The following is a 23,165-nucleotide window of genomic DNA, read 5'->3' as shown; positions in this document are numbered from 1 at the left end:
CAGCCTGACTGTCGGTCTATGTGTGATGCTTTTTAAATGTTGACATTAGATCCACACAGGCCTGCTTGCAGTTTTTATCATTAACTACCCCATTAGTCTTCTTGACATCATTCTCAAAATGCTCTACATCTTTATTTGGAATTATTGAAACAAGTTTTTTACCCTCCATTCTGTTTTGGTGTTTGTATCGCAATTTTGACAGCTGTCTCGCGGCTAAGTTAAATTATGGTCTGATATACCTGTAGTTAGGTTATATGTTTTTGACACACGATCTACTCTGTTTGTAAAGACTAAATCCAGCAAGACCTAGTTAATCTTGTGGGTTTTTTTATCAACTGAGTCAGCTGAAATTTAGTGGCTATGTCCTTTAATTTCTTTCTACATGTTTTGTCCAGCCAATTCAAATTGAAATCTCCCATTAAGATCAATTCCTTACCATTACATTTTTTTAAGAACACTTGACAGACTGTTAAAAAACAAATCCTTTTCATTAGGTGGGCGATACAAAACAATAACATTAAAAGACATTTCTGGGGAGACTGTGATATTAACTCCAACACATTCTATGGTATCACAGGGCAGATCCATTTGCTTACATTGAATCCCATCCTTAACATAAATCATAACGCCGCCACCCTTCCCTTGTTTACGATCTACCCTGAAAGTGTTATAGCCTGTAACATTAAAAACACTAGGTGGAGTGGATGGGGTTAAACACGTTTCAGACAAGCACAAATAATCAAGGTTTGATTCTGACAGTAAATGTTTGAGTTGCTCTGTTTTTGAGACAATACTCCTTATATTTAAGTGTCCACCAAAAATCCCTTTAGGCTTTACTTTCTTGTCCCAAAGCACCTTCGCGTGATTTACAGTCTGAAAAAGTTTATGAGTCTGTTGTTTTCTGGTCATGATGTCGATATTGAGTGATGTAATGTTGTTTGTTGAAGACGATTGGAGCGCGTTGTTTACTAAATTGAGTGTTGCATCCTTCAGTTTGTGTTTGGAGTTAGCAACATTGTTACCTTGTGCCTTGTCAAACCGTTCACCGCAGCAGGCATGAAGCATTTAGAGTTCAGGTAACAAAGCGGGTCTGTGAACAATAGGTGTATATCCAAACTAGTTGCCTGTCCCTGGTTGCTGGTCTATAGATCCGGGTATGGATAGGAGGCCTTCATCTCGAGGCAACTAATAGCCTCCAGGCCCAGGATTTAGTTGGATATCCCCACTGAGCAGGAGGATAGTGCAGAGATAAGTAGCGAACTTCCCAGAGGATGCTCCACCTCTGCCATGGCGGTCTGGTTCGTGACGCTCAGCTGAAGCTCTTCCATGTTTTAATATAGTGGAATATATGGTGTAATGGCTCCATGAATTAAAGAGAGGCTGGAGAGCAGCGGATCCACTCAACGTCCCATCACCACGGAGTGATTGTAGGTGGGCAGCGTGCCAGCTCCCCCACAAAGGTAGGACAGTCACAAACAAAACATGTAAAGCCAGGACTATTGCACATGATTGCTCTTGAGATCTGATATTACCCAAGTATAGCAGTAAGGATGACAACTTTGCTCTGATTTCTGAATTAAACAGCAGCATTTCCCCAGAAGGTTTTAGGGAAGGTGAAGCTACAGCACCTGCCAAACCGTGGCAAACGCCCACCGCCATCTTGACAGACATGGGATCGTTTTAATACTTCAGTACATACACACGCTCTTTTGTAAAATCTCTCTCAACAGGACAGATAATCAGAGTTCTTAGCCTCACGCTGGGCGCGGGTGGATCACTTTGAACCCTGTACCTCTTTAACTTTCTGCTGAGTTTGCAGACAAAACCTCAGCTGACGCACAAACACTAACCCACTTTACTGCTATTAGCCTTACGACCACTCGGCTTTAAAATGCCCTGGAGGTGGATCCCTAAATCCCTGTGCTTCCCCTGTGTGTATGTGTGTGTGGGTAGGTGTATGCAGTATTTTTATGTGGACTAGAAGTAGATTAACATGTGAGAAAAAATGTGCCCAGATGCTTGTTTGTGCAGCAGTGCAGGTGTTGTTGTTGTCACAGTATTGATGCTGTAGAATAACAGCGAGTCCTCGAGCCAGAATCCCACACAGGGAGACAGTTTCTGTATCTTACAAGAGGCAGGTGTCTTTACAGACACTTAATGATCAGCACTGATTTGATCTTGCTGTAGAATAAATCAAAATAACTAGAGCCCTGAGAGGGACTATTTTCTTAATCCCACTGACCTTCACCGCCCCCTCCTACAACAGATCTGTCCAAACCTGCCTGCATCCTGCATGGATTCTGACAATCCATGTTAAATATTCAGAAAAACAGGCCGTGTGTTTAATTAAAGGAATGGTAATATTAATGTGTTCACTTAAGCACCACTTTGATGAAGTTTACTCCCTAAATGAAGGAAAAGTCTAAGAAAACAACCACAACAGTCACATCCTAGTCATGCATAACAGTGCCACACATGGATTAAAAAAGCAGCTGAGAGCCTCAGACTGATTCAGCTCCTGGTGATGGCTAAGTAAAAGCAATGTCAAAGTTATATTTTCCATCCTTGTTTACACATCATGTTTCATCATTTATTTTAAAGTCATACAGAGGTTAAATTGTTTCCTGATCTCTTTAAAGTATGTCCATCACAAAAACTGCAGTGCACTTCCATCAACTCTCACACACATTAGGCTAATCTTTACTCTATTAACGCTGTGCTGTTACTGTCCTCTTCATCAGATACTTAATGCAATAAGGCCAAATTGCATGGAAAGTAGTGTTTTTTCCCCAAATAACTGCATAATGGCTAAGAGTCTGTGCAATGGTGCGTGTTTGTGGGGATTGGCCTACAGCTAAGGGGAGCATTGAAAGCTCTGCCTTTTGACTTATTTACAAAGTTTTAAGTGTACTTTACTGCACGACTGCATGGAGACAAAAACTTACCCAAACATGTTCATGCAGCACCAGCAACCACCCACTACAACCGACAATAACAGCAGATAAACCAAGTTTTCATACAGCAACGTGTGACACATCTCCTGTGTTATCTTGTTTAATATGAGCTTGGAGAAGTGTTTTAAAGAGAGCTTGCTTTAATGGGAGATCATTGAGCAGGTGTATCAGCACAACTAGGCATGCCAAATAAGTTTCCTTGTGGGCGTGTTTCAACAAAGTCCAGCTGTTTTCCAGATCTGTCATTTTCTCTCTCAGCTGTAAAGAGAAACTAGAGTCATTATCCATCATATTTGCAGTCTTTTAGCGTGTGTTGGAAAGTGAAGGATGTCTCATGGTGGTGGAGTGAGCATGTTATACAGTGTAAGTGACGTAATGGGGGATGGGGAGGGAGGCAAACTGAAGCAAAAGGTGCAACACCGATTGATTATAGAAAATCTGTACATGTTTATGATGTTTTTATGGCATCAGTTTCAAACCAGTGCACCCAAGGAGTCTTCTGTGTGGTATCAAGGACAATCGACACACAGACACACAGCCAGTTATAGCAGTAAGACTAATTTGTGGGTTATTGTGTGGTGAAATGGGATACAATACATGAAAGTGTCTGAATAGTGTCAGAGGAAATGTCAACAATAGTAAGCATATATTTTTACCTCTGCCAAGAAGGTTATGTGATCGGGTGGGTTTGTTCGTTTGTTCGTTTGTTAGCAACATAACTCAAAAAGTTGTGGACAGATTTTGATGAAATTTTCAGAAAATGTCACAAATGGCATAAGAAAGAGTGATTTTGGGAGTGATCCGGATCACCGTCTGGATCCAGGAATTTTTTAAAGGATTCTGTACTATTGGGAGATAGGGATAATGGTGGAGGTCTGCGCTGTTACCACTTTACACCAGGGTCAGAGCACAACAGAGAGAAAGACAGCGAATTGTAGCAAGAATACTCACAATGCTGGGAGGAATAGAGGAATATTCACCCTCTGCCATGACTTCCAGTCGTCTGGTGAGACCATGGGTACATCTGTTGGCACCCATAGCGAAGCCAATGCTTTGCCTCACCATGTTTCCACCCCATCTTAATTAATGTTAAAATTTTAGGTTGTGCTGAATTTGATTTATGATGCTCTTCTAAGAGCTGATGAATCATGGCTGGCTATTTGGGTGTTCATATTTTACATTTGGACATTTACTGCAGTTCTGTGGCTTTGTTGACTTCAAAGAGATGCTTTCCATTTTTTTCAATCATAATTAATGCTTTCAGCTACAGAAGGATGGCCTCATATTGGTCTTTGCCCCTGGGCCTTGAAAAGACCAAAGCAGCACTGCACACCCACCTGCTGCTCTCCCATATGTATTGTCTTGTTCCGCCTTGCCTTATATTATAGCTTTGATTTTATATTTCTGCTCTTTGCCAGTATTTATTAGCAGAAGTACATTAGAGATCAAGTAAGATAACCATGTATAGACAAGTTTCCCTTCATCTTAAGTTATCCCTACATGTGAACCTCGTATGGAGGTTCACTGATGATGACACATTTCGCAACACGTTTTAATTTAAATTTGGCGGTAGAAGCCATATAACTTGTAATTAATCTTTATTTCTCATAACAATTAAAAAACTTGTGGCAGTGTAGTTTTGAAAAATAAGTAAAAAACAATCTTTACATCTTCACAGTGGGCTATATAAAGCTATTTATACTTCCAAACTTGATTTTGATTGGTTGATTGGTGTTCCCAGTCCATTACTGTCACCTTTGCAGGTCTTTAGCCAGTTTACGGCAGGCATCACAAACACTCCATGTCGTAGATGATTGTTGCTTCTTCCTGTATGTCTGACAGATTTTGATATTCAATACCTTTTCATGCGGTTCTCGAAAAAAAAAATGTTTATAAGCTGTGAAAAATGACAACTTCAGTAAGAAACAACTCATCAGTTTTGATCAGTGAGTCATATACCAAGGTTTTTGTGCAGAGAATTGGACTAAATCTTTTGCAAACAGACAATGCAATTCGCTTGAGTTAATGAAAAAATCAAATCAGTTGTAAAAGACTTATTATTCAGAAGTTTGAGTTTAATGTTCTGTAAAAAGCTTTTCTCATTTGAAAATTGAACCAAAATGAATGAGAAAAGCTGTAAAGGCCTGAAATACCCAAGTCTTAAAGTGATTTGGTGATAACAAGCCTCTGTTTGAATCTAATGACACCATGCCCAGTCTCTTTTTGTGTGCAAACATAATGATAGTGTCTTAAAGTGTTCACACCTGGATAATGAGGCTTGTAATTATTGCTCTGTGAAAGGTGCAATGATAAGGTCAGTTGGTCAAGCCTGTGCAGTGTTTGTTAATAATTATAAAGTAAATAATGTTCTCAGATTATTGGAATTGTTATTTAAACAGTTTTTAAAGGGGCATGTTACCTTTGTAGGTTTAATAAAGTTTGCCTTGGCATAGGAGAACAGGTGAAAACATAACCAAAATGTAAAATGTGCTGTGTCCCTTGAATGTTAGTGGACTCCTACATTAAAGTCTAAGGATTTTTTGAAATATATAAATAAAATGAATCAGATACGGTGGCACAAATTATCAGTATTCCACAGGTATCAGGCTCTCTCTGCATCCACTTCACACCACCTGGAAAATATGTGGTGAATATTGGCGCTGGTGTGCTCTTGCAGTGCTGTCAGGTCTGAAAATACATGAATTCATCAGGATTTCTTCATTTTACAAGTTTGGAAATAAAATTCATTTCTGAAGGAATGTCTAAGCCCTGAGGCATGCTCATTGGAAATCTTAGGTTCTGCCAGACATATTTATGTAGGTGTGGACATTTGTATCAAATTTTGGGACTCCTTCAAGTGCAGTGTGATTGCATCTTTTTCATTTTTAAGAAGCAGATGTACTATGGTGGTGCTACAGGTGTCTCTCTATTCACCTAAGCGCCCATATAAATTCTGTTTTTTCAGCTAAAGAGGGGAAAACACTTAGAAAACAGTCAAATTCATCACAAGGCCATTGTGTCAGCAGGTATCATGTGAGCCTAATATACTGAGTAGAGCATGGCCAACATTAGCAACTAGCACCTCCAGCCTTTGTTCCTATTTGCAGATTAATATCATGCTTAAAGTGGCGAAGTGTCACTTCAGTTGAGTAGTTATATGTGAGAATAACCCTCAAAAGCCTACATACAACTTTATTTCCACTTTCTAGTTCAAAGAAATGTGATATAGCACTGTTTCTACCTGAGCAAGCTACAGCAGCTTCTTGTGGTGGAAGGCTTTATTACCATTTTAAACGTGCATTGACCCAAATTACAGGCCCGTGTTTAATTAGTTTAAACAAATTGTAACTCTTGCACCGGCTAATTTGATATGTATATTTAACTGTATAACTGCACAACTGTGCATCCCAGTTATGAGATAAACTTTAACAGTTTTGGACTTCAAGGGAAAGTTTTACCTGCAAGTTAAACTTCAGTTAGCATATAAAATATAAAGTTAAGAATAGTTGTCTAACCTACTGGTGTTTCATCAGTTGGATTCATCTTGCTGAACCACAGACTGAAACACCTTTTCCCAGCCACAGAATGACCAGACCATTCAGTATCATTTTAGGGGAAAGGATTGGAGTGATTGAGTTGAAATGACTGCAAACCTGTAAACAATGGCAGCTGGTTAACAGATTGGGATGAATGTAGCTATAACGGTAATTTTATCAGAACAAGACAACATGTCTTTATTAAAAGAAAAGAAGAGAATGCCACTGAAAGCGTTTATCATTAGAACAGATGTTTTCACTCTTCTACAGCAAAACAAAAAAAAGATTGTCAGTTATTTTCTCCTTTAAACCAAATCATATAACTACTGTGGCTGTAACAATACATCATAATTCTACTAAACCTGGACACAAGTATGGACATTTAAATCAATTAAAAAAGATAATGCTCTGTTTTTTAACAAGCAGAGAGTGCTTTTTGTCTCCTGTTTAACATAATCAACTATAAAGGCATGCAGATGTGGCAGACTTTGAGTCGTAAAAAGTGTCTTGTTTCGAAGCGAGAGTGTAAATATGAGGAGAGAATTAGTACAGCCACCATGATACAGCAGGTAAAACAGCACTATGCTGGGAAACTCTGAACGCTAAAACATGTTAATAACACTTGGAAGTGGATTTGACATCCTGCTCACCTAAACAGGTGCAAGAAGCAAAGAGTTTACTGACTGCATTCATGTTTTCACAAGCTGTAATGGTTGTTATTGTTCATTTGAATAAAACCTGATTAAATTCCATTTAAAGCCCCAGATTTTGATACCTGTCAGATCTGTTAGTCTAATTAGATTCCTGTTGGCCATACTACAGAAAGGTGTGACACTGTACATGTGCATCTCAGAAAACTAGAATATCATAAACAAGTTCATTTTTTTCTGATTTATTCAGAAAAGTTTAAGTTTTATAAATTATACATTCATCTCATACAAAGTGAAATACTCCAAGACTTTTTTGTTTTAGTCTTGATGATTATGCCTTACAGCTCATGAAAATAAAAAAAAAAATCAACTAGCTCAAAATATTAGAATATTGTGGAAAAGTCTAATTTGCAAGAGTTTCCTGAGCTCTCATTCTCTCACTCTGGTTCAGTACACACAAACACAATCATGGGGAAGACTGCTGACTTGGCTGTTGTCCAGAGGACAATCACTGGCACCCTTCACAAGGAGGGTACGCCACAGAAGGTCATTACTGAAAGGGCAGGCTGTTCTCAGAGGCTGTATCAAAGCCTTCCATATTCATGGAAAGCTAACTGGAAGGGAAAAGTGTGGTAAGAAAAGGTGCTCAAGGGGAGCAGGTGGCCTAGTGGTTAAAGGCGCTCCCCATGTACGCGTGCGGCCCGGGTTCAAATCCGGCCTGAGGCCCTTTACCGCATGTCTCTCCCCCCACTCTTGACCCTGTTTCCGACTCTATCCACTGTCCTCCTCTATCCAATAAAGGCACAAAAATGCCCAAAAATAAATCTTAAAAAAGGAAAAAAAAAAAAAAAAAGAAAAGGTGCTCAAGCGAAAGGGATGAGCTCAGCCTTCAGAGGATCTTCAAACAAAGCAGATTCAAGAGCTTAGGCAAGCTTCATAAGGAGTGGACTGAGGCTAAAGTCTGTGACTCAAGAGCCACCACACAGACCGGTACAGGAAATAGACTACTAGTGTCATGTTTCTAGTGTCGAGCCAATCCTGAACCACAGACAATGTTATAAGCTCCTCACCTGGGCTAAGGAGAAAATGAACTGGACTGTTGCTCAGTGGACAAAAGTTCTGTTTTCAGATGAGAGTAAATTTTGAATTTCATTTGTAAACCAAGGTCCCAGAATCTGGAGGGAAAAAAAATTACTGAGTGCATAAATGGGAATAATTTTCCAGAAGGTCAACATTTCTGTATTATAAATCCTTTTTTGGACTTATGCGTGATGATGTAGTGTTTTGAGGTTGAGGGTTTTTTATTTTTGTGAGCTGTAAGCTGTATTTTTCAAGACTAAAACCAAAAAAAGTCTTAAATTATTTAGCTTTTTATGTATCTAGAATATAGGGAAGTTTCATTTCTTGAAGTAGATCAAAGGAATAAAAGAACATTCCCATGATATTCTAATACTTTTACACTTCACACTTTTCATCAGGTATATTTCTTTAGTATGTACAACATTGGTTTCTCCTGAGCTTTACTTTAAGAGGACAGTAAATGAAGATTGAGCGCCGAAAACTGGCCAAAGTTTATTCATTTATTTTTTATTTCTAATTTTTTTTTTTTTTTTTTTTTCTTTTTTATACTGCCGATAGACTCTTGTATGTTTTTTATCGCTACACTCATGGGCACTGTGAGGAAAGTCACAGTGCTGGACTGATCTGAAAAGTAGTCCTGACCTACACAGGCACACACAGAAACACTTACAACCACATTTAAAACATGACTTTTCATGCACACAGTGACAACAGCACATATCCACAAGAGCTCTCAAACACACACAGAATCACACCATGCCTGGGGGGGGACTCAGCAGGAGGTTGCCTTTTAGTATGACCTGTAATGGATAGCACTGAGAAACACGCACACATACACAAAGAGAGAGAGAGGCATGTCCCTAGTCACCAAAATGTCAGCACAAATGGGTGAACCGTGTTTGTTGTGACTTGGCTTGTCTTTCTGCTTTGCTGCACTTCTATTGGAACCCCGATAACACGAGAAATGGACCAAAAATGACACTTTAAAACAAATAGTTATGACAAAGTGTCAGAGGAGTTGCAGAGAAATGTGTGTCTTTTAGAGAGAGAGAGAAAAAGTTAAGTCAATCAAAAAAAAAGACCTCTAAGAATTTTAAGAAAGCTTTATTTCTTTATTTTGTTGTTTTATTGTTCCTAATTCCTGTGCCATGTATCTTCCTTCTTGCCATTCCCAGTGCTCCATGCCCTCCTGTATCGTGGCCTTCCATGTGACATGCGCCTTCGACCACGGCTTGGAGATGAGAACCATCCTGGCGGAGAATGATGAGGTGCGCTTCAAGTCCTTTTGCTTGGAGCACAGCTGCACCACCAACGGCAACAGTACAACCACCAATGTCACCTCCAGTTTGACCAGTGTAACCAACGGCAATCACACCACCACTCCCACCACCAATGGAGCACATTCAGACAGATCTGATTGGACCACTGGAGTCAGTCCTGAGCTCCGGTTGGACCAGCATCACCAGCCGAATGGCGGCAGTGACCCAGAGCAGAGGCCTGTGTTGTACCCAGTGTCAGCGGCAGAGCGAACAGAGAGGGACCAGTTGGAAAGAGAGAAGGTGAGCCAGAGGAAGCAGAAGCTACAGGAGCTGGAAGATGAGTTTTACCGCCTAGTGGAGCCCAGAGAGGTGGCTGAAAACCTGGCACTGCCTGTCTCACAAGTAAGTTCACACGTGGAACTAACACTAAAATTTGTCACGCCTTCTATACACCTCCTTTTCAAGAATGTGACTGTATTACATGCTCATTAATATCCCTGTCCTGGTTTCTATCTCAGGTTCAGTCTTGTTCAGGATATAAATTTTACATGTAGTATGAGAAACCTGGATATTCATATTGAAGTGTTTGTTCTGATGTGGCTACAAGTTTGGGTACTGGCCCCTTATTCTCACTAAGTATGTCAACAGATATTTGTGAATATGCTTGTCAATGCACAGTGCTGTCAGGTCCAAAACATCAACTAGTTTCAGGTAATAACTAAATGACTCTGTGTCACTTACAATGAAACAGTGTAGTCCTGGCAGAGTGTCAGAAATCATTGCTTTTTCCAACATTGTTATGTAATATTCAGCATGTAAGACACATTTTAAACTTTACCCAGTTTAAAATGTATTGAGACATCTGCTGTCATGACCACAAAAGCAGCCACCATCATCACAGCACATGAGAGTTTTTGAAATCCATTCATTGTGTATTTTAAATGGTCTCTACAATGCACAAAGGATACTGGGATATACAGTGTCTATATTCACCCCCTTGGATCTTTCACCCTTGTATTGATATTATGAATAAATTATGATCAAAATAATTTGGCTTTTTGGACAAAGAAACTCTTTGATGTCAGAGTGAAAACAGATTTCTAGAAAGTGATGTCAATTTAAAAATATATATAGATAAGGTAAAATAAGTGACTGCATAATTGTTCACCCCCTTTAAAGTGGCTGACCTAATTCAACAGAGGTCCAGCCATCTGGTAGTCTGCCAGTAGTGTCACCATTAGTGAAATGGGTATCACCTGAGTGCACTGAATGTGTCTCAAGAGACTGTAGTTCAAAGACACCTGTGTCTTGAAGGTCCAGTCACTGGTTAATCAGTATTTTTGGCTTCCATTACACCATGAAGACAAAAGCACACTTCAAGCAACTCAGAGAAAATGTTGTTGAAAAGTATAAGTTGGGGACCCCCAAGCTACCAAAAAGTAGGGTGAAATACTTTTTTTCTCAAAAAATAAAAAGTCATGCAGTAGAGAGTTAATCGAAATTTAAGGAATATCGCTTTTATTTTGTAGAAAACTGTAATGGAAACCCAGCTACTGTTGGAGAAAACTTATGTTAAATGTAGAATAGAGTTCACCTGAAAGCATGTGTGAGACTCCATGGTCAAGTGGGAGAAAGTTCTTTGGTCTGATGAGACTAAAATTGTGCTTTTTTTTCCATCAAACAAGACACTATGTTTGGCAGACACCAAACACACCATTCCCCATGTGAAGCACAGTGGTGGCACCATCATACTGTGGGGATGCTTTCAGCAGCTGGTCCTTGAAGGCTTGTAAAGGCAGAGGGTCAAATGAATGTGGGAAAATATAGAAAAATCCTAGATGACAATCTTATTCAGTCAGTAAGAGAACTACAGCTTGGGAAAAGATTTATTTTTCAGCAAGATAATGACCTGTAGCATACAGCGAAAGCTCCACAGAAATGGTTTAAAGACAACAAAGTGAATGTTCTGGAGTGACCGAATCAAAGTCCAGATCTCAATCCAACAGAGAATTGGTAGCTTGACTTGAAAAGGGCTTTTCACACCCCATCCCCATTCAGCCTGACAGAGCTTGAGCAGTTTTACAAAGAAGAATGTAGTAAAATAGATTAATATATGATCCCCAATTGTAGTCTAAAGGTTCCCTGATCTTCTTCTGCAGTTGTGCACTGATGTCTCATTTTTTCAGTCACAGTGTTTTGTCAGAATGATCAGATGCTTTGTTACATAGACATGTGCAACAGAATTTTTCCTTCAGTCTTAGTTCTTATCTGGCAGTGTTCATGTTTACTTTATAATGTTATTGAGCTGTGCTGTCTGATGTTGACTGAATTTCCAGCAATGTCTCTTTTTAATTAATAATTCCTTGGGGATGTTGTGTAAATGGCCTCATTGAATTATTGATACATTGATTCATTCATTAAGTCTTTCTTCCATTCTTGTTCTCTGTATAGTTTAGCTAGGTTTCTTAAAACCCAGGCCTTAAAACCACTGGCAATCCTCAAAGTAGAAGCCTTTGGGAGACACAACTTATGAAAGATCTGACTAGAGACACTCAGTTTGGGAAAACCAGGGCTAATACTGATCTAAAATAACAATTTAGCCATTGCCCTTTTTTTTTTTTTTTTTTTGGCTTTGCTTTGCTTTGGTTGTTGTAAGTGTTCTCCAATGCCAACAATGTCTCTTAGGTTTGACCATGAAAACAGATCAAAGTCAGTCTAACAGGTGTCTTCCTCTGTTCAGTAAAAATCTCCTCTGAGTCAGCTGTCAGGTGCACTAGATGCCAGCAATAAAATGCTGCAATACAACAAATACACATTAGTTTCTGACACTGGTTCATGACACATAATTTTCTGATGGGCTGATGTTTGACATCAAGGCCAGTATCAGCTGATAACGATATTAAACTGATACATCTGTACATCCCTAGTTTCCACTGCAGCCAGCATTTCGCAGTAAGGTACTTCAGTCTGGTGCCATTGTTTGTGTGCATTGACTTTGTTTACAGACCTGGACACTTGACGTGAGGATGAATTTGAGTTTTAAAAAATGAATCCAAGAAGTAATTTTAGCTGCAGTGGTATGCAGATATTCATTCAAAGACTATTAAAAGTGTCATTTTTGTCAGATGATTGCTGAGAGGAGAATGGATTGCATCCGTGAACAGCCAGTGCCTAAAAAAAAACTTTTGTTAACAACTTTACTCGTAATACAAATGGAAACCAGAATTTTCAATTCTCCAAATCAATTTAATTGCCAACAAATTGTGCATTACTTTGAAGAATCTGTGAATAGATAATAATTAGAAGCAGGATTACTTAAGATTTTTAAACCTAAGATGTGTTGTTTCCATGCAAAACAAAACAAAAAAAATTTAAACTAGTACACTGTAAACCCTAATTGCTATCCAGACTTACACATACTAAGTTAAATGTACCTTACTGTCACTAGGTTTTACCAAGCAATGTTTAATTGCAGGGAAACTATTTAACTGTTGATTCAAGTAAAGTCAACTTAAAGTAAACAAGTGACATCTAAGGGCTGGGCAGCTAATGGGCTCTATGCACAAATCGCTTCCGCATTTGGCATCAATTAGCTCCCAAACTTACGGTCGGGAGATTGAAATCAGAAGAAAACAGCCTATAATGGCAGATTCATTGCTGTTTACTCGCTGTTTGCATGGGTTACCCAAGCTGACTGTCAATGATGAGTAAATTTAGCTGAAGACGCACATTGTAGCAAACAGCAATGATGTCTAGAAGTGCTATTAAACCATTTTTGAAACATCATTTTAGCACGTTTGGATGCCATTATGATAAAGAGTAAACACAAACAACAATCCAGACAAACAAACAAAAATGATGAATAAACGCAGTATAGGGCGGTTTAGATTCCATTTTGGCTTACCACATATCATTGGGCGGAAGTTGTAAAGCAGCCTTATTTTCCACTGGAAATATGTCATTTTGTTGCAATTTTTCTCTGTTGCTGGTGAACAAAAGAAATATTAGACAATCTGCTGGTCGGCAAAAAGGTTTATTCTTGCAAGGTCAATCAACACATACAGTCAGTATGCAGCAAAAGATAGATAGAGTGAGAGAGAGAGAGAGAGAGAGAGAGAGAGAGAGAGAGGGAGAGGGAGAAGTGCAAGAGAGCAGAGCCAAAGACAGAAGAGCCCCCAGCATGGGGAGACTAGCACCTTTATCCTTGAGCAACGCCTCCTCCCCAAGATATGCTTGACACCCCTCTGTCTGGGAAGAATCCACACCCACACAGGGCTTTGTTTCCAGGCGGTCTGGACATCACAATTTAAAATACAAACGGACCCTTTGATTCAGTCATGGGCTCCAGGTTTAACGCTTCGTCAGGAAACTGGCAGAGTCACCTTTTGTTGCTTTGTATTTACACATGCAGTAAAGTCGACACCTTCCTAGCCCTATCGTTTCCCCATGTCTGCGGTGTAAGCTCCATAGGAATGGGAACAGTGGGGGGTGTTGGGGTGTTGAGGCCAGGAAACCATATTTACATTAAAGTCACACCCTGCCGTGCATAGAGCCCATTTGCTGATTCACACCACTGTCCAGTAGGTGGCAGTAACCAGGTTAACGCAACACTCATACAAACAGAAAAAGAAGAAAACAGTATAACAGTCTGAGCCTTTTGAGCATATGCTTGAGCCTAGTTTGTCCACGCTGTATACAGAAGTGAGGGCAACCCAAAATTTTTGTGATTTCAGTTTTTGTGCAGCTCCAATGATGTTTTTGAAATTATAAGGTATTGAGCACACACACAACTTAAGTTTTCCTACTTTCACTATTTTTGATTAAGTAGCAGAAAGGAGAAACAATGCATCAAATTACATTAACTTGTACTCCAGAAACCTCTCAACTGGCCTGCAGTGTAAAACGTTACGGTTGAAGGTTGTTTAAAATCAATGACTTGTGTTAACCTAAAAATCGAAAATCGCTATTTCAGCCTTATTTTTCTAAGTTGTAAGAACACATTTTTAGTTTTAAGTAAACAGCACTCAATTATTATGTTTTGTCATTGTACTCAAATTACTCGACAGTTATCCCATAAACTCAGAGGCATCTAAGAGGACTTTATTTCTCGTGAGTGGGTGTGGCTTCAGCTCATTCAAGCACACCCACATCACCCAGATTTTAAAGCTTTTTTTAATAAACTTATAACTCATAAACTATAAAGATGTTTTTCATGACTGAAATCTGGCCTGTTGGTTCTTAACAGTGGCATGTCATGCAACACACGTAAAATAGATATTTTTAAATATTTTATCCCTTTATAGGGCCTTTAAAATAGTGAAGTTAATCCAACCTAAATATATGAGTAAAACTGAGTTGATAAAACTTAAAATGGTTAAGGACTTCCTACAAGTAGTTCATTTTACCTAAAATTGCCTGCCAATATGAAAGGGGTATTACCTGTACTCTTCACTTCGTCATTTGTACTTTTGAATTCGTTTATCAAGTGTTAATCACAAAGTACCTCGAGTTGGTTTAACTTAACTGCAGTTGCACAACACTAAATACACAGTTTCTAGTTTACTTTACTGAGGTCAAACATGTATTTTCACAGATGCCAGTTTAGCTCAGTTGGTAGAGCAGGAACCCATAATCTGAGGGTATAGTCCTATACCCACTGGTTGTAGGATTGATTCCCAATCTCAGCACATGTTTGATGTGTCGTCCCCCATTCTCTCTCCCCACATTTCCTATTTCTCTTCACCAGTTCTATCAAAATAAAGGCGAAAGCCCCCCAAAAAATCTTAAAAGAAAAAAAAAACAAAAGTTAGTATGTTAGTTTTCTTAAGGCAATATGTTTTCATGTTTTTTTAAGTTAGGTTAACTTATTGGGTTTTACAGTGTAATGCATACTTAAACTCACTCATTGAGTCAAGTAGAAGTAAATCTCACGTATAAAGCCTGCAGACTGAAAAATCAAAGAAGGTGAAAACAGCTCACTGATGAGACAGCTCAAAATAGCAACACTTGTTCATTCTAACAAGAGTACAAATACTGAGACAGTGACGCACAGGAGGGCATCTCAGTCGATGAAAAGTTCTCATTCTGCTTTTAAAGGAGCTGAGGCTTTTTTGTGTGTGAGATTTTAACACTGAACAACTTAAGAATAGAGCACACTGCCTGCTTAGAAAAATCAATAAATCTATGGAGCTCTTCTGGAACATTTCTTCTATGTGAGCTGAAAATGTAATAAATGTTAAATGATTGTTAAATTTGAATAAATAATGGTAATTTCTAACATGAGAAGGTTACATTTCTTTTTCTGAGTATTTTGAACACTCGGTTAATGATGCATTAGTCACATTGAGGAGTTTGGCTTTCACACTTCATTAAATGCAATCAGATGTGGTATTGATGAGTTGTATTTAGAGTGCCAGCTCTAGTGCATCAAATAAAGTGCTCCCTATTCACAGGTAAACTGTCTGATTAATCACAGGCATTTGTTTAGAGCGTGCTGTGATTAACTGGTCTCTGCTTTCAGATGGGTTTGTGGCTGCAGGCTAGAGATTTTTTTTCTTAACATAAAGGGGAAACAGCTACAAGAGAACACAAATAGCTTTTCATACTAGAGGATGAAAAGGCATTAATGGATTAATTGTTAATACTTGATTTTAAAGAATATTTTATGTCTGTTTGGAAAATGGATATGTTGTAAAATTAGGTTGCTGTCAAATGTGGATTAGTGATTAATGTCACAGATGATTATTTTTATATAGCATGAAAAATTACCTTCTAAAGAGCATATTTTGAATGATATCAAACCCCGTATTTGCATTAACACCACACAGGATTGCCTGCTTTATTATCTCATTAGGGCCACTTGTCAAATATTCATTGCAAAAAGAAGACAAAGTAATAAATACATAAAGGATACTCAATTGTTTCAGAATATTAAGATAAAGGCAAAAATCAATGACTTTTAGAGTTCTGATTTTTAATTGATGCCTTTTGTGCCTCATTTTGTGTCTCTTTTCTCAAGGTGGACTTTCTATATCAGTTCTGGAAGCTGAAGAGGAAGGCCAACTTTAATCGACCTTTGGTGACGTTGAAGAGGGATGAAGTGGACAACCTGGCCCAGCAGGAGCAGGACGTCCTATACAGACGCCTCAAACTCTTCACACACCTCCGACAAGACCTGGAGAGGGTGAGTTACACTTATGTTTGTTCTCAGCCTTTGTGTGTCAGGCTGAGAACTTGTATTTCTAAGCATGTATGTGTGTATGGTTGTGTGTTTGCACGTAGGATGTTTCCCAATTAATACTAGACCCAGACAGTCTGGCTGATATTTAGTGGTTCATTTAGGATTTTTTTTGGAGGGGGAGTTAATTAAAAAGATCACTGACAGTAACATATGAAGTTGATTTTTGCTGTTATGAATATTAATGTTGGATGAATGAATGGCCTGAAGGATGAAAGCATAATGAAATGAATGACTGAGATAATAAGGGGTTGAATGATAGCCCAGTGGTGCTTCTACACACAATTAAATCTGTCTTCCTGTGACACTGTGACATTTTTTACAACATACAATATGTAAGGCCAGTCTGCACAGATTACCTACGAACAGAAGTAGCATTTGTAAAGTTTACCCTCTGGGTTGTTGAAAGTTACCCATCTAATGAAGAGCTGGTAAAGTTTGGACTGAAGTCTTAGTTTTTTTCCTGGGAGACTAGGGGTATGTTTAAATTGAAATTCTCAATTCCCAAGTGTATCTCATGGAGTTAGAGATTTGGTTTGATACAATGACGTTCAAAGGAAGGAACGAGGCCTAATCTCAATTCAAGAGATGTTTCAACAGTCATCACTTATAAATGTTGTAGACCAGCAGTCCCCAACCACAGGCCATGGATCGGTACTGGTTCATTGGTCATTTGCTACACAGAGCCACACAGAAAAAATAAATAACTTATTTTATTGACTGTCAGGGACTTTTTTATTTTGAAAAAAGTCCAGATTCTCTTCCATTTTGTTATCCGTGATGCCTTTTGACATCTTGACACATGCCAGGACACTTGTGACAGGTGATTCCCACATGCCTGGTTATTTAGCATTGACGTGACTCGTAATTTTTCTGCCCTGTGTTTGTTTTTATGCCAATTTTATCATGTTATTTTTATGCATTCATCACTCACACATTGATTGCCTGTCCATGACAATGGACCATCCACCATGTTTTAGCATGGTTTAATTCTCAGTAGTATAAAGGAGATGCTAAGAGTTTTTCAGTGAGTCTCTGTAGGTTTGTTGTTTGTTGGTGAGCAAAAGTTGACATGTCAGAACACCTTAAGAAACAGAGCAATGACTGATTATCCTCTTCTTGTATGCTTGATTTTAAGTCTTAGACCAGAGCAGTAGAACTGTCTGCTGGTCGGCACCTTTCAGAAGCTGAAAAGGAATCAGGTAGTCATTCAGTCTTGTTGTTCTATTACTCTTGCTGTAGTAGAACTTTCTCTTTTTCTGCATACAAAGTTTAGAACAAAAAGTTCATTTGGTTGAGATTAAAAGTTGTTCTTATGGGGCAGCTGCTCTGATTCTATCTGACCTGAGTTTGGTCATCTGTGTCTGCTTTAAGGGCATCAGATGAACCAGCTAAAGGTAAAGAAAGATTCTGCACTGTGAAAGAATGTTGTTCAGGCTTTGTTGTTCCAGAAAATAGCAGACAGAAGGCATTTAAAGGCCACAGGGGATGTGTTTTCTGTGGCTGTTAAACCTAAAACTTCGGGGAGAGTATGGACAACAACAACAAAAAAATGCTATGGACAAACCAGAATGAGAGAGCTGCTCTTTTGTTAAAGAGTTTAACCAGACATGGCTGTCTTGGTTGACATCAGATTTCCTAAGACTTAATAATTGCCTTTGCTGGGCAGGTTTATAATCTTTTTGGCACTTTTAAACATCTGGACATAAGCAATTCTTTACCACATGCACTGCTGGGTAAAGCTGTAGTTATAGAGCTGTTATGGCATGCACTTAAACTGCTGTCCTTGCCCCAGTGTACATGCACGGGGGCAGAATCAATTTATTGATGGTATGTATGATTAAGCCACATTGGATGGCAAAAAGTCTCTTTTCAGATACAGTCCCCTCCAAAAGTATTGCAACAGTGAGCCCAGTTTCTTTATTTTTGCTGTAGACCGAAAACATTTGGGTTTGACAAAAAAAGATGAATATGAGACAAGAGATCAACATTTCAGCTTTTATTTCCAGGTATTTACATCTGGGTTTGATACACAACTTAGGAGATAGCATTATTTGAGCACCACATTTTTAGGTGAGCAAAAGTATTGTAACAGATATACTTAAGATAGATTAAAGTAAACAAGACTTAATATTTATTTGGAAATCCTTTTCTTGCAGTAACAGCATGACATCGCCAAACTTTTGCATTCTTCTGTTTTTGACGCTTTTCCAGGCTTTCACTGCAGCCTCTTTCGGTTGTTTGTTTTGGGGGGTTTTTCCCTTCAGTCTCTTCTTTAGCAGGGGGTTTAAGCAGGGTTTAAGTCTGGAGACTTTCTTGGCCACTCTAAAACCTTCCACTTCTTGCCTCTGATGAACTCCTTTGTTGTTTTGCCAGACAAAATGTTTCTGTAGACTTCTGAGTTCATGTTGCTGCTGCCATCATGTGTTACATCATCAATAAAGATTAATGAGCCCGTCACAGAAGAAGCCATGTAAGCCCAAGCCATGACATTACCTCCACTGTGTTTCACAGATGAGCTTGTATGTTTGGGATTATGAGCAGATCCTTTCTTTCTCCAAACTTTAGCCTTTCTATCACTTTGGTAAAGTTTCATCTTTGTCTCATCAGTCCATAAAACTTTGTCCCAAAATGTTTGAGAGTGATCTCTAGACTTTTTGGCAAATTCCAGCCTGGCCTTCCTGTTCTTCTTACTAATGAGTGGTTTGCATCTTTTGGTGTAGCCTCTGTACTTTTGTTCATGAAGTCTTCTGTGAACAGTAGATGGGGATACCTTCACTCCTGCCCTCTGGAGGTTGTTGCTGATGTGTCTAACAGTTGTTTTAGAGGCTTTCTTTACAGCTCTCACAATGTTTCTGTCATCAATTGCTGCTGTTTTCCTTGGTCTACCCATTCGACATCTGTTATTTAAAACACCAGCGGTTTCTTTCTTCTCTAGGACATTCCAAATGATTATACAGGCTATGGCCAATGTTTTTTAAAATGGCTCTGATGGATTTACCATTTTCTCTCAGCTTCACAGTTGCTTGTTTTCACTCATAGACAGCTCTCTGGTTTTTATGTTGGTTACACCTCTGAACTATAAATGCAGTCTCCGGATGCAAAACCCAAATCTGAAACTGAGTGTAGACATTTAGCAATATTAATTGTTTGAATAATCAATGTAATAGGACACACCTGGGCAACAAAACACACCAATCAGTCATATGTTCCAATACTTTTGCACACATGAGTAATGGGTGGGCTCAAACAAAGAGTGCTATATTCAAAGTGGTGTATCAGATCCAGATGTAGATACCTGGAAATAAAAGCCAAAATATTGATCTCTTATCTCATATTCATGTTTTGATGTCAAACCCAGATGTTTTTAGGCTACGGCAAAAATAAAGGAATTGGGCCCACTGTTGCAATACTTTTGAAGGGGACCATACTTAAACTGGACCTTACTTAGGTTGACCTAGTTCAGCACATGCAATCAACAAATAGTTACATAATAGTTAGTAAGTGAGAAACTGGTAATATGTCTTATGGCAAAAATATGGACAACTTTACAGCTCTGTACATCTTGTAAACACAACACACTGTTTCTCTCTGTCTGTCAAAAATGTGTGGCACTCCACATTGATACCCTGTACTTGTTTTTCTCTTCCTGGCATTCCTTCACATAAGCTGTTCACCTTTCAGGCCCAGTACAAGAGCTGTGCAGCATGCTCAGAACGCCTTGGCCAGCTTCTTTCCATTTCAACCCAGAAGCCCATTATATTTGTGTGTTAGTCTAACTTTGAGAAACTTAGAATGATTGGACTGGACAAACGTGTTTACTTGTAGTTTTAGAAGTCCAGTTATAGTCGAACTAACACATTAAAATAACTTTTTCCTCCTTAATGTTCCCAACTTTGCATTTTTCACAGGGGAAAAACTTTCTCTGGATTAGTATTGCTTCTGCCCTTAGGAAAGTTAGGAAAATTCTGCATAAGTAAAAGAGAGGGAACAACTCAAAGATTAAGATCAGCAGCATCAATATTCATCTTACCAAAATCAGCATTTAGAAAACTCTTCTCATCCAGTGTCTTAATCCTACCATTAACTTTAGTAGCAAAGTTCTTAGGCTGGTAAGACTGGAGGAGTATCTCCTTTCAGTATTGCAGCTTGTACTTGGCAGCTGAATGCAAACCACTTTGTAAATTTCCTTGCTTGGTTTCTCGGACTGGTTGCACGAAAGCCTAAAACCTCACTCCAGGCTCATGTTCTCAGAGCTCTGATAGTTGATTGGCATTCAGTGCAGGGCTGTTCTCAAAACCTCTTTCTGACCCTGCAATCTACCCCACAGAATGTGAATGACAGCGTGCAGCCCGCAGCCAAACATCTACTGCTACCAGAGTTCAGGGGGATATGCTGAAGTGCCAAGGAGGGACGGTTGTACTTCCACGGTTCCTCTTATGTTTGGACAAATGTTTTATATCATAACCACAATCTCAAAAACATCACATGATATTTGCTCACTTTCTGATACTTAATCTACCAGAACATTTCTGAGTTTCCTCACAAACCCTCCTAACAACCGGTTTAAAGTATTTTCTTTCGGCACGCTATAAGATAAACAAAATAATCTGCTAAAATCTTTTTTCTTCATTTCTTTGCAGTGATTTGTTACAGAGCAGTAAAAATGTCTTGGTTTGGCTTGGGAATTTGATTAAATTTGTCTCCCAGCAGGAAAACTTTTTGGCAAATAGGCTGTTGCTTATCAACCGAATGACCCACTGTTCTGTACAAAAAAAGGTTTATACCAAACATAACTGGAGGTTGTATTTATATTGCTTTATTATAATGGAAACCTGTCTCCAGAGGTGTTGGTTTCATGAAGAATTGTGTAACTGTAGCCATACCGCTGAGGTCTCCAGTGGTCAGGGGTTTATTGATTGTTACAGGCTTGGCTAACCTCTTGACCATCCAGTGAATCTGTGCTCTTCATATCTCTTCTCCCTCCAGACAACTCATTATTGATGTGTTGTAGAGTCCTTCATACCATTTCAAGTCTTCAAGGTTAACTCTACTTTTCCCATCAATAAGAAGTAAAGAAAGACACTGAAGCCTGTCAATAGAAAGTAACAGCTTAGAACATCTTTGCATCTTACTTTTAAAACTTATTTTTCCATATTTTGGAGAAAAAAATTACAGGAAATTCATATATTTTTTCTTCCTTATAGTCTTTAGACAACAGAAAGGGACTGAGCTGCAAAATTTTCCACAAAACACTTGTTTTTTTTTTACCCTGATTCAATAAATGTAAATATTAATTAATCTATATAATCATATTTAACATTTTAAACATGGAAGCTCATGCTTACAGATCTGATGTAGCTAAAACAGTGTCCAGTCTGAAAAAAAGTCCAACACATGATGTGCTTTGCATACCCTTCATGCATTTTTGTCCTTTTACCTCACATGGCCCCTTGTTTACATTAAAATAAAATGTTGTAATTTATCCTCATTTCAATTGTACAATATGTATATTTAAGTGTGCATATTTAATTCCCACTTGTAATGACTCTTTCTTCAGGACCATTGAAGCACAAGGTCTCTGGCATTCCCCAGATTTGTCCATTACATTTTTCATGAAGTTACAATGAGCAGAGTGTTCAATATGTTATGCCAAACACTACGGCTAGATTTGTCAAAACCTGAAGGAAGCCTGCAGCCTCATTTAATGGGACTATTCTTTTGTCAGTCGAGTTTCTTCACCTGAAAGAAATACCACGGCTAAAGATCGAAACATGATGGAGTGTGTCACTGATGGACCCACAGGGGGACGGTGGTGTCAATGGATGACGACATGTTTTACACATTGGGAGATGGTTTGAACGGAGGAAATGACAGCTGGTTAAGTCTTGAGTTGCTTTAAATCGAACAGCATTCTTCTTTGTCATCACTTGAAGGTCTGATAGAGAAGGAAGGATTGATTGTGTTGCTGCCAGCTGCTCTCGCATAACAAGGATTGATCATCAGTTGGTCAAGTATTGACCAAGTGATCGTTGACAGCTTACTACTGCAATGTACCAGTTTTCTGTTGTCTCCACCACTTCCCTTACTCCTGCACTCCCCTTCTATCCTCTTCTTTCAGAGCAAAAACTGAAGTGTTGATATCTCAGGGTTAAACATTTCAGAGTTGATTTAAATCCCAAAGTGTCATTTTAACTTTGTTGAGTGAGATCATCTTCAGTGTTGGAGTTATTTGACAGTGTTGATCTTTTCAGTTAGTCCAACTCTCTAGAGCAGTGGTTCTCAAAGTGGGGGTTGGGACCTCAAGGGGGGTTGCAAGACACTGAGAGGGGGTCCCAAGATACCCACTGTAAAACAAAGAATATTTTTCAATGGTTTTTAATCATTTTTACCCATTTTTGTTTGGTGAGATTTATGCTGAAATCAAAGTAATGTTTACCAAACCCTAA

General features: G+C 38.8%; 1 protein-coding gene across 4 annotated transcripts in view; it reads left to right on the top strand.

Moving 5' to 3' along the window:
* The window catches only part of jade2 (jade family PHD finger 2), a 312,027-nt gene that overhangs the window by 197,663 nt on the left and 91,199 nt on the right, over positions 1-23,165 (top strand). For all 4 annotated transcript variants that reach the window (XM_041800778.1, XM_041800775.1, XM_041800776.1 and 1 more), the window contains 2 exons: positions 9,396-9,881; positions 16,498-16,662. In XM_041800778.1, coding sequence (XP_041656712.1) covers positions 9,396-9,881; positions 16,498-16,662 — 651 coding nt within the window. The remainder of the gene's footprint in view (positions 1-9,395; positions 9,882-16,497; positions 16,663-23,165) is intronic.

This window comes from Cheilinus undulatus, linkage group 12, assembly GCF_018320785.1.
Source record: "Cheilinus undulatus linkage group 12, ASM1832078v1, whole genome shotgun sequence".
NCBI classification, from domain to species: Eukaryota; Metazoa; Chordata; class Actinopteri; order Labriformes; family Labridae; genus Cheilinus; species Cheilinus undulatus.
Note: the sequence above shows the minus strand (reverse complement) of the source record. Positions and strands in the feature narration are given on the sequence as shown.